Source organism: Strix uralensis, chromosome 4 (assembly GCF_047716275.1).
Source record: "Strix uralensis isolate ZFMK-TIS-50842 chromosome 4, bStrUra1, whole genome shotgun sequence".
Lineage (NCBI taxonomy): Eukaryota > Metazoa > Chordata > Aves > Strigiformes > Strigidae > Strix > Strix uralensis.
Genome location: NC_133975.1, coordinates 65576932 through 65589488, shown reverse-complemented (window position 1 = coordinate 65589488; position 12557 = coordinate 65576932). Strand labels below are relative to the sequence as shown.

The 12557-nt window shown below is 39.2% G+C and overlaps 1 protein-coding gene across 9 annotated transcripts in view; it reads right to left on the bottom strand.

Moving 5' to 3' along the window:
* The window catches only part of ANKRD17 (ankyrin repeat domain 17), a 96692-nt gene that overhangs the window by 23839 nt on the left and 60296 nt on the right, over positions 1-12557 (bottom strand). For 8 of the 9 annotated variants that reach the window (XM_074867024.1, XM_074867026.1, XM_074867017.1 and 5 more), the window contains 5 exons: positions 11667-11794; positions 10872-11015; positions 10185-10287; positions 7889-8644; positions 135-283 (listed from right to left, as the gene is read on the bottom strand). In XM_074867024.1, coding sequence (XP_074723125.1) covers positions 135-283; positions 7889-8644; positions 10185-10287; positions 10872-11015; positions 11667-11794 — 1280 coding nt within the window. The remainder of the gene's footprint in view (positions 1-134; positions 284-7888; positions 8645-10184; positions 10288-10871; positions 11016-11666; positions 11795-12557) is intronic. The other variant, XM_074867018.1, reaches the window with a different exon arrangement.

Sequence of the window (12557 nt, the reverse complement as noted above, 5' to 3'; positions counted from 1 at the left end):
CTTTCTAAAAGCAGCAATTCAAGTCTCTAGAACCCAATTCATTATACAGAGTTGTTAACTATCGTTGAATTATTCAGGATGCAGAAGCAAAATAGTTTCATGCATCTGTGCTGCAGTGACAACTGCAGGCTTACCTGTGCATCGATATCTATAGCAGGGTAGATTGGTAGCATGGCTGAAGGAGAAATGATAGGACTCGGAGTTGGTGTCTGAGGTTGGGAGACAGAAGTTGCAATGCTGTGGGTAGGAGTGTTTGACATTGCAGATGCTCTTCCACTCACTGCTGTTGAACAGAATAATTACACTTAGTAAAAGCAAAACACTTTACTTCAAAAGTTTAATGTGACAATAAATGGACAGTGGGACAGAACTCCCACTGACAGACAGAACTCCCTAAAAACTTTATTTTCCAGATACGTATTTTCCACACATTTAACCCAATCTTTGAACCTTTAAATCTTTGAATTTAACAACTATGAAAAAGGTTAACTGTATTCAATCAAAGAAATAGGTAAGTTATCAGATTGGCATGTATTCTAGAAGCCCTCACAACAACAACAACAAAAATAATATTTTTTTAAACCAAAGAGCTTTCCTACAAGTCAGTCATTATTTGGACCAGGAGTTCCATACCTTTAGAAGCAGGACTGCAGAACAAGTCCAATCAATTGGATATCTATGTGATTTTTTCTTAAAACAGTTTAAAGATTCTCATACAACAGTCTGTCCAACATTCGCCTCCCATCCCCCATAAACATAACGAAAAAGCAACGCTGCTAGTGTCAGGATGCTCACACGGCAGAATTTGTTGAAACCAGAGAAGTGGAAGCTTCTTAACAGTCATTTTGCAGAAACTTTGGTCAAGGTTGTCAGGATAAGCAAAACATAATACCATTTTACAACTCATGACAGTGTATCGACATGACACAAAATAGCACTGACTGCCACACTTCCCTGAAATTCATTTCATACATATGTTTAAAAGTACAGAGCAAATTTGAATCTAAAACAGCATTTGGGGAAAAGCTCCCGTTTTCCTACTTCTTATTCTATTTTGTTAAAAGAACTCAATGTTTTTCTCCCTGCCTTTTCTCCAGTATTTCTACAGGTCTTTATCAGGTGTGATCAGCAAAGGAGAAAGTGAAGTACTGTACACTTCTCCTGTCAAGTTGACAAAATCACCTTTAACTGCAAAACAAAAGAAATGCAGTTCCCACATAATTGTCAAGTGTTCAGCTAGTACACACCACCAAGTAACCTTATGGAACATCAAAATAATGCCCCTTTATCCCAACTTTTCAAGTCCAGTTCATTTTTCAAACAGCTTCAATAATCAACCTCCCTAACTTCCAGCCACTGATAATTAGCTCCTATATTTACTTTCAAGTGGTAAGTTTTTCAACAGATGCCACAAAAATAATGTGTCCTGACATGCCAATTGCTGTACTCCCTCCTCTGCAAGGCAGCTATTTTTTTTCACCCATTACTAATTTAATTTCTGGACTTTCTATAGCAAATCCCAGCAAAGAAACTAATAAATGTCACTGAGAAACAAAGTACCCCCAACTTTATAAAAGTACTTCATAGAAAGTATGATTAACATCTTATTTAAGAGTAAATCAAGATTCAAACTCCCTTGATCTTTATATATTAGAGTGCCTTTTGAAAACTTTTCTCATCTTACAAGACAAATCACACTAGGTATGGATTAAAAGAAACATACAGAAGCTAAGCCAAAATATTCTGACATAAGGTCATAACCTATGGCGTAAGCAAGTTCTGTATAGAGGAGAACTAACCAAAGATCATAATGCAGTATCACTCAGTGGAGCATCTAATTTAAACTCATCTCATCCCTTATTCTGACTGTAAATTAGAGATATAACCTAAAAACACAACTTCAAATTCGTTTCATATAGAAGGATAAGAAGTTGTGAGTTTCAACTGTTGCTTCCCTCTTCACATATACGGCCATAACAAGTAATTTTTTTAAAACCAGCATGTTTACCTTCTTTCTATGGGTTCAAAAAGGAAGTTAAAGCAGCATAAAACAGTAATGGAATTATAATGAATCATGACTCTTGACTCTCACATCTACTCCAAAAGAACCTGATAAAGATGGTAAAATGGACTGGAAACTAACCAAATACATTTAACTCAGGTGACGTAAAAGCATGACCATCAAATAATCCATACACGAAAAAAGTTAACAGTGCTACAGTAGCACATGTATTTTCAACAGTTGCTATGAAGTACTGCTGTAGCCCCAGTATAGGGGTGGGGGAGGATCTACTATATTACAGGAAGCACTATTCAAGTTCTTAGAATTTAAAAAAAACCCAAACGTCAAGGTAGTTAGGAAGGTCTCAATTCAGGTAAAGTCTATTTTTTATACCAATGGCGTTACAGTGAGGGGTAGGAAAAAACCCAACAAAAAACAAACCCAGAAGACACATGTTTAAAAGCCAACACCCCTCTTTACACAAGAAAGAAAACCTTTAATGTACAATCCATATACAAGTGTTTTTATGCATGGTAGTAGAGGAGAATATCCATGTTGACTTAGTTATATTAGATGTATTTCAAGTGTGTTTCAGCAATAATTCATGGTCAAATATAGTTCATATGCCTACAGCACATTTCACTGAGACAAGGTATTAATTTTTATGGGTAATGACTCTGATTATATTTATTTCAACATCACCTGTGCAGAGTTCAAATTTGTAAGGAACATGCCAAGGGCAATGAACAGAATCCAAACAAAAATATTAGACGTTTTCAATAAGCCAAAAGGTTTTCACAACAGTCTTGAACAGTGAAAAAAATAACCAACTAGTTTGACCATCAAATCTAAATGCACTGACAACCAATGGTTTATCTTTTCCCTCTACTCCTCCATCTACTCTAACGGACCAGTGGCAAAATTTAACTAAAGGTCTGTACTTCAACATTAAATCCTCATTACTTCATGCCTGGGATAGCAAAGACTTCAAAGCCAGTTCATTATTAAAATATTTTACTATATACATGCCTTGTATATACTAAGACCAGCTACCAGTCTTAATCACATTACAAAACAAGGTTGAGCTGCTTTGTCAGAATACATCACTCCAAGCACCATTTGACTATTCTAGTCAAAGTCTTTTGCATTTGTTTGGATATTAGACAACCAGTTTTGTGCTTATTGATAATTAGGAGCATAGCTGCTCTTCATATTGATTTCTTTCTGGACATTTCAACTTTCTCTTAGCTTAAATTAAAAAAAGTACATCCTCACAGCTGCTACCTTCTCTCCCGTGCCCAACAGCCTCACCATCCAGAGAAGCAGCTGGCTTACAAATGCAGCCCCAGTAACAGGGGAGGAAAGAGAACAGTCAAACTGACAAATTAAAAAAACCTGAAAACTTAACACAAGATAGTTAACCTTTGAGCAAACAGGATTTTTTCCTCACTGATTTACATGTCCTAAATCAAAATGTATGTCTGGAAAAAAGCCTGACATTTTAAAAGGAACATGGGGTTGTTCATGATACTTATGTTTGCTGCTTCCTTGAATACTTAGTGAAAATACAAAGTGCAAGATGTTACAGAAACCTTTAGAATCCCATTTCATCTTTATGTCAACCATTAAGTTTCTCACTAGTGTTGTCTGACTGTGGGCACAGCATTGTTCTTACGCATTTATTCCTTATCTCCTGTAATGTCAACAGTAGATGTATAAGAGAACTGTTTCACATTATATTGCAATAAGCAAAGATGAGGGACTGGAAAAAAAAAGTCACAAGAAATATATTAAGATACCTCAGCTTTTTCCAACTTGTTTCAAACCAACTCAACAGGCTTGTTCTGCATCAGTTTCTTCTCCTCTCCCTCAAATTCTCTTTAGTATCTTAAGTTACTAAAAGCTATGTTCCTGCCACACATGCTCAAAATCAATACAGAACACTTCAAATGCATAACAAGCCTTGAATTACAAAAGTCCAAGTTGTGTTCTGAATTTGAATACAAACACACACCATTGCTTCTATGTACTAACAGCTCCACAGATGAAGCCTGAAAAACACACACCTGTAGTCTTGATGATTATTATAGTCTGAAAGGTGGACCATGGCAGGCTCTGTCCCACCCAAAACCAGCTGTCTAGCAATAGATGGAAGTCTCTTAATGTTCCAAGGATAAAGGTCTAAATGCATTTACCATCCATTTGCAACAACAGTGTAGCCATTGCCAGCAACCAACTATAGTTACACCAGTGCATAAACACTTGCATCCTGAGTTTTCTGTGGCTCCTGCACGGGTGGCAAGTGAGACAGAACCTTCTGATTTTTCTGACGTGGGTGCTCTATGGTAATTTTTTCAGTACTGAATTTCTGTGAAGAACTTACAGTCAATGCATATTCTTTCTTATGTGTTAGTTTAGAGAGTTACAGTTAAAACTCGCTCATCCCACAAGGTAGCTTCCAGGAATTAATCTTATCAAGTACTTCAAGATTCCTGAAGTTCTTTGTGAGGCTGTGTTACTGGAGATAATCCTTTGAGTAGCTACTACTTTAAAAAAGTTAGCTATTAAAAAAAGGTATATAGTTTTTCTTTATACCCTTAACACACCATTTAACATATGCAATGTTTTCATTAAAGAGTTACATAACTAACCCTAAAAAATACTTTTATTCACTAGCCTCACAGCAAGCAAAGAACTTATACAACATCTGAAGCTGAAGAGCAAATCTTTTGCTTGCCATCAATCCCAGCAGGATCAGCAAGGAGCCTGAAGTTAAAACTGAAAGCTTATTTACTACTCTTTCAACTTATCCTATTTCTTTCTTTAAAAAAACCCAAACCCCTTAACTCAGGCAAATTGCTTAGAGCTCTGGTAACAGCAATTAGCTTCTCTAATAGCAAGGAAACCTACTCTAAAAGTGCCGGAGTTGATCAAGCAAGAACACCTGACCTCTACAGCAATACCCATGTCTTACACTTGCCTTGGACAAATACCAACATTTGCACACCTGGTCTTGTTTTAAACAAGTACTTAAAATGGATGGAAAAGTTAAACTCATTCTTTGCAACTAGTTAAGCACAGACATAAACATTAGATAAAGTTTGCACAGTCAAGGTCAAACTTTGTTTTTCTCATCAGTGCTGCAAGTCACAACTCTAATGGAACTAAACTGAAGTCATCTCAGGAACAGAGACTTAAATCTATGGGAATACTCTAGAGGGTTCCTACTGAAGCAACATGCAAAGCTACTGATAAAATATTTAGCTGCTGCTTAAATGTTTTGTGTTACATCGAGCCCATTCCACCTCCACACTAACTTATGATGTGTGGATTCAAGCTGGTACTTAAGTTGCTTACTCAGGTCTGAGTCTGCTCTCACTTAAAAACCCCCTAAAATTAGCCGCTTCACAGAAAAGCAAAGATGGAATTGCACCTGTACAGCTTTTAACAGACTTGACACAAATGCCTTCCAGAGTACAATTTGCTAGGGCATGAAGGGATTGAGAGCAGCCCTGCAGAGAAGGACTTGGGAGTACTGGTGGATGAAAAGCTGAACATGAGTTGGCAATGCATGCTCACAGTCCAGAAAGCAAACCATATCCTGGGCTGCATCAAGAGAAGTGTGGCCAGCAAGTCGAGGGAGGGGATTCTGCCCCTCTACTCCACTCTCATGAGACCCCACCTGCAGTCCTGTGTCCAGCTCTGGGGCCCCCGACAGAAGGACACGGACCTGCTCAAGTGTGTCCAGAGGAGGCCACAAAGATGATCAGGGGCTGGAGCATCTCCCTTATGAGGACAGGCTGAGAGAGTTGGGGTTGTTCAGCCTGGAGAAGAAAAGGCTCCAGGGAGACCTTAGAGCAGCCTTCCAGTACTTAAAGGGGGCCTGCAGGAAAGATGGGGAGGGACTCTCCATCAGGGAATATAGTGATAGGACAAGGTTTTAAACTGAAAGAGGGTAGATTTAGATTAGCTATAAGGAAGAAATTCTTTACTGTGAGAATGGTGAGACATGGGAACAGGTTACCCAAAGAAGCTGCGGATGTCCCCTCCCTGGCAGTGGTCCAGACCAGGTTGGACGGGGCTTTGAGGAACCTGGTCTAGTAGAAGGTGTTCCTGACCATGTCAGGGGGGTTGGAACTAGATGGTCTTTAACATCCCTTCCAACCCAAACCATTCTGTGACTCTATGAACTTAGACCTCATTCCCAACTGCATGTGTGCATGCACACACTAAGAACTGTGACTAAGTAGTACAAAAACATTCACTCAAATGCACATTGGAAATACCCGACCTCTCCAAAAAGGCATGCACAAGCATATGGGTATGTGGCAGATGACCTAAATCTGTAGGTTCTCAAGATGTTATATGCAGTTAAACACTTAACAAGTGTCATAACTCAAAATTTAAGTTATATTTTAACACAACTGAAGTGCATTGCACAGAATCTTTCTAAGTAAGAGCTGTAATTATCCCATCTCTTGAACTGAGCAGCTGGTATTGATTTGTATCCCAGCAGCTCCATGGGAGAAATCTTCACTATCAATACATGATGGACATAGTTTCATCTACTTTTTCATGCATCGTGTTTTTTATCCACTGACAGGTTCCAATCTGTATGTTTCAGCTTCAATTCTAATAGCAGATTTTCAGAAAAGAATCTCTGTAGGTCCCGTAATTTTCAGTAATCTTTAATGAGGCTTTGCCTGAACATCAGGTTACTCGTTAGGTGCCTAATTTGAGAAGTGATGTTCCAAGTACTTTAAATCACCACCTGGTATTTTTAATCATTACTCTATCTTCTATTCACTTCGCACCATTACTGTACTCCAGTAACTCTTGCAGTACATGCAGGACTAGCTCCACAGCTCTGGGCTATAACATTCCTGGAGACCTGCCTTTCCTCTGGCAGACACCCCTCATCCTAACATGCTTGACAAAGCAAACTTGTCAAAACAGATAGCACTTTTAAAAACAAAACTTCATCAGCTTAACCAAAAGCACCTCAGCAAATGTTCATGAGTAACGTAATTTTTTTAACACTATGTCCTAACAGTTAATCTGTATTCAGCTGAGTAGTCAAAATGAGTAGTTTATTTTTCACAGTATTTTAACACTGAAAGGGGATTAAGTGCAACTCAAACGGGTGTAAAGGAAAGCAACACTAACAACTTGCATTTCCTATGGTATTTAAAACCTGTTTCATTCTTTTGTTTTACTACTTAGGCCTTAAAGGACTGATGTCACTGGGTAAAGAATTCTCCAAAGTGATTAAGAAGAATTTGGAAAGGCTAAATTTGTTTTTTGCTGGCTAAGCAGTCATTTTTATGAGTAGACATTTTTAGAAGTCATAGAATTATAATCTTTTTCTCCCAAACGCAAGTAAGAACTTGCGATAGGTAGACTATTGAAGGCCAACTAGAGCAGCTCTCAGAAGACAAGCCTACAGGTTCCTTACACATTATAGGCTTAATGTGGTGCTATAGTTGCTCAAAGCCTGAGTGCTCCAAGTCAGTTTGCAGTTAGCTAGTCCGAAGTACTAACCAGTATCATCAAGATGTTGTTCTTGAGCTACAAACAGGCCGAAATAGAACTGTGCTAGACCCTAGCACATCCCCCCCACCAGCTATGAAGAGCTAAAAGTGTCACTTCTGATATACCAACCTGACAAATAGGCACCAGTTAGCTCAACAAAAGCAAAGGCAACCCTGCAAATTGAAAAATTAAAACTAGTTCTCTGAACTCCTCAAGACAGGGATCAGTAGGCTAATGGTACTTGCTGTAGAGCTAGCAGGAATACACAAACACACACACACATACATAAAGAAGTGGACATACCCTCAACTGGTCAAGCAAATATTATACCTGCTCATAACAATATAAACCCACCTGCCATGATGTCATCCAGCGTGTCATTGAGCGTCTGAGCAGGGCTGGCTACCATTAACCCTTGCTGTGTTTCTGTCAGTATTCCTTGCCCCAGCCCTGCTAGTTGTGCTTGGCCCAATACTGGCTGTCCAACTATAACACCTTGCAGTTCTGTAAGATTTGCGATGGACCCTGGAGGTAAGGAACCTGCTGCCAGAGGCAAAGCTTGTGGCATCGCCAGAGGCTGAATTGGTGCAAAACCCGTCTGCGCAGCAGCTTGCTGAGGATCATCTTTAAGCAAGATGGGGTCCACTTGCTGTAATCGTGCATAGTCTCCCTCTGACAGTTGTTCTCCTACCCCAACAGGAGTCAGTAGTCCCAGATGCTGGCAAGATTGTTGCTGCTGCTGCTGCTGGAGCTGAATTCTTTGCGCTTTTACCTCTAGATATTGCTTTTTTAGCTGCTGCTGAGTTTTCAGCTGTAACTCTCGCTCCACTTTCTGCAGTTCCTCCAAAATCTTTTGCTTCTTCTGAATTTGTTCCTCTCTCGTTTTGTTCAGCTCCTCAATCTTCTCTTTGGTGAGCTGGTCAGCGTGTGCCAATTCCAGGGACTGCAGCTGAGCGTTCTTCTCTATGGCTTCTTTTATCCTCTGCTCCAGCTCTGTCAACTTGCCCTGAGCCTCTTCTACAATGCTCTCTGGAGACTGATTGGTGATGTAACCCTGTACATCCTGGTTGTTTGCTGGCAAATGACTGCTGGACTTTTGTTTAGAAGCAGCTGTGTGAAAAAGAAACCCCCTCAGAACCAATGGAAGTGCATATGAATGGCATCCTCATTATAGAGCTACTGCTGGGATGCTAAATGGCCGGTTATGCACCAAGACACAGCACCCACAGAAGGTCAGCGTGTACTGTAAGGCCCTCAAAGAAAACCCTATCTTTCGCTATCAATTTTAGAGCAGTCAGACTGCAATTTAACAGTACCGATTACTGCGCATACATTCCAAATAACCCTGTGCTATGTTGACATATTTACTCCAACAATTGTTATACTTTTGCCAAATGAAGTGATTGTCTCAAGAGCCGCTGTTATCAAGTGGTGCTACAAGAAAAATGGAAACAAAAAGAAAGGATATGCTGTCTCTTTACTTGATGTTTTGCGTCTGGTGTCATGTTAAGACATAAACATATGGTTACAGCCCTGAAAGCACAGCAAAAGTGATGCAAAAACATCTCGAGGGACAGGTGACTTGTTCTAGCCACGAGCTTTGTGAATAACTCAGTACATTTTAGGAAGCACTACACTTTCTAGGACTACTGAATCCTTTCGCTACAGGTATCCAGCTTTGCTCAGTTGACAAACAGCGCTAGAACCCAGGATAGTCATTTATATTTAACAGAATCTAACAGGGTATGTTTAGCCACTACGTTTTATCCATAGCAGACATGATTTTGCCTGTGTCAAAACTCAGCTCTCTGCCCAGGCAAGGCAAATATTTCAGCCTTCCTGTAAGAATGAGTGATGGACTCATCCAATTCATCTTTTATGAAGAAGTCCACAGTAACACAGCTGACATGGTCTGCCATACCAGTTGGAGAAGGAACAATCGGTTAATTTTGAAGGGCGAAAGATAAATCAAAACTCAGGATTTGAGTCAGTGGAGGTGCCCAGTTTCTTCCAGTCATCCTTGCTGTATTTCCAGAACAATACAAGTGTACACACAGTATTAATTTTATGACATGCACGCCTGTATTTGCACTATTGCTGATCCTTGATAAAAATTGTTTTGTAAGAGAATTCTTAAGTACAGAAAGAGTTAAGTGTCAAAATGGCGATATCAAAATAGATGCAAATTTAGTCCTAGGAGGACCTGAGCCACATCAAACTAAATATTTTATAGCACAAGAAATTCCGCCTTCAGTCAAGTTAGTCAAACCCACTCCAAGACTACTATTCTAAGTAAACACAAGTTATCAATTCAACTATGATATGGAGATTAACATTGTTTTTACAACTTGCATTATCAAATTTATATAGGCTTCTGGGTGAAATTTTGCATTAGTCCAGTATGTCAGACTAATATATTTTAGTGTATTTACTTAGGCAGATTTCTTGACGCTTTATGATTACAGGGTTAGATGACTGACACTTCATATTTGGCGGATAAGCAAATCCTTAAAAAAAAAAATTAAAAATTGCAGTTTCCTTGTCTGAATCCATAAACACTCTTCATAGGAACTACTCTGCTAGAAGTGCAACCCTCTATCTTCTACCTAGGAAGGATATTTAGAAAAAAAGCTCCAGAACTAAGACTGACCTTTATTTCTGATGGGAAGGGTTGTGGCGACATTAGCAGGGGGTTTGTCAGGCTCCTGGGGTGGGACGACCATGGGCAGCGCCTGCACTGGTACACGAGGAGCCTAAAATGTTGGATACTAACAGATTACTTTTCTCATACTCTAATCTAGTTATAATTCAATAGAAGGTAAACAAAACCTGTTAGAAAAGCAGACTTTAATGGTGACTAATAACATTTAATATGTTTTTTAATATGCTGAGTTCATTAGTTAACAATTTGAGATCATCTGACTTTTATATACTTTGCATTTTTAACCTATGAAGTTACTTGCCAAACAAGACTCATTTCAGCATGGTACAGTGCTATACTATGGCAAAGCAAATACAAGCCACAACGGGCTACAAATGTAATTGTGAAGAGACTAATTAAAGCAGACCTTTTAACTTGCTGGGTTTTTTTTTTCCCCCTCATTTTTTCCAATAATATTTATAGAGCAATAAGAATGATGAAAGCACTACACAGTGATGCTCCAAGCCATCTTCACCATTATCACAACAGCTCAAAGTAATTTTCAGTGTGTTCACCTACAGTTCAGTAGTTCGTGAAATGATGTGACACTCTTCTCATCTTTGAACTTGAGTAAACTGCAAGAAGAAATGCAGAAAAGCCCCACAAATCCACATATAACCAGACCTTAAATCTTACCCTATTTAAATCATGGGATGGTGGGGTCAGCTGAGTAGCATCAGGTGGAGGAGCAGAAAGCAAGTTGTTTGGGTAATCTAGAAGGTAACAAACCACGCTGGTGTGACCACCTTTTGCTGCCTCTATTAACATAGTTGATCCATCCTGAAGAGAGAAAAGATCGCAATATTAGAAAACAGCATCATCAAAACATGACAAACTTAAGCATTTTGGGAGACACAACAGTACATATTAAGACTGCTTTAATAGGTATTCATTCAATCTGCAGTAAGTCTATATCTAAACTTAAGGACTCTAAGTATTTCCAAAAAAAGACCTAGTACTTTTTAAAAGTTTCCTTCCTCTTGCATCATTATGACTTACAACTGGCGTGCAACGTTTACATGCATAGTAAATCAGTAGACTGCACTCACAGAATCACAGAATAACAGAATCATTCAGGCTGGAAAAGACCCTTGGGATCATCGAGTCCAACCATTAGCCCTACTCTACAAAGTTCTCCCCTACACCATATCCCCTCTAAACGACCCTTAAACACATCCAGAGATGGTGACTCCACCACCTCCCTGGGCAGCCTACTTTAGTGTCTGACTCCTAACTCCAACTTCTATAACTACGTTCATGAGCATAATATCTGCTGTGGAAATACCATTCATTCATCTTACTTCCATTTCAATCATGACATGTTGGGTCAGTTGCGGAGAATACAAGAGGAGCAAATTTGCTTGGGTATCATTAGTTTTAAGATTAATGAAAGACTACCTCAGAGGAAAATAAGGTAGCTGAGTGACAAACCTTTAATCTGTGTGTAGGATCAGCACCATGAGCTAGCAGTAACTCCACAACTGCCAAATGACCTCCAGCACAGGCCAGTGACAATACTGTATGATCGTTGTTAGCTGTGGTCCTATTCACATTTGCTCCTTCAAAAAGAGAGATGGAAATATTTAAGAAGTCTTCAACCCAGTTTTCCTCTACCTGAAGTGACAGAAAGCTAAAATTTTGTCTTAAAAATGAAAGCGTAGCTCTCCGTGGCTGTAGTCTTACAACTGATAAATAAAATTGAACAGTTAATTATTACTATCATTAGAAGACCATTTACCATGTCAGGAAGAAAGGCAACCCTGTCTGGACTAGTACTCCAAATTGACTGTTCAAATGGCTACGTTGTAAGTATGGAACGTCATGTACCAGGTGAACCTACTGCTTTCAAATTCGCCATCAACTGTGCCAGGGCTATGCCTCTTTTTTACAAAAAAAACCCCCAAACAACATAACAAAACACCACACACAAACAGAAACAAAAAAAAAACCACACCAAAAAAAACCCCAACAAAAGCAAATGCTAAGATCCAGCACATGGATCCATGCATCTTAGCACCAGCAAGCAGGTGATTAATTGCAGCTCTGCTTCTTTCCTCTACAGTCTACACAGGGAAAAATGACATCGCACTGGACACTCTAGGCCAGTCATGCTCCATATAAGGAGGGTACAAGAAACATCCATCAGTTTCAGCTCAAGAGAGAAAATAGTAATTCTGAGCTCTGTATCAACTCTATGCATTCATGTGATGTAAGGCTGGAGCCAACAGTTCTGACAATATCAAGCAAGTTATAGTCAAAACTTTGAAACAAACAGGCACTTGAAATTAAACTTCTGAAAGACATGCTCAAAAGCTACACCAT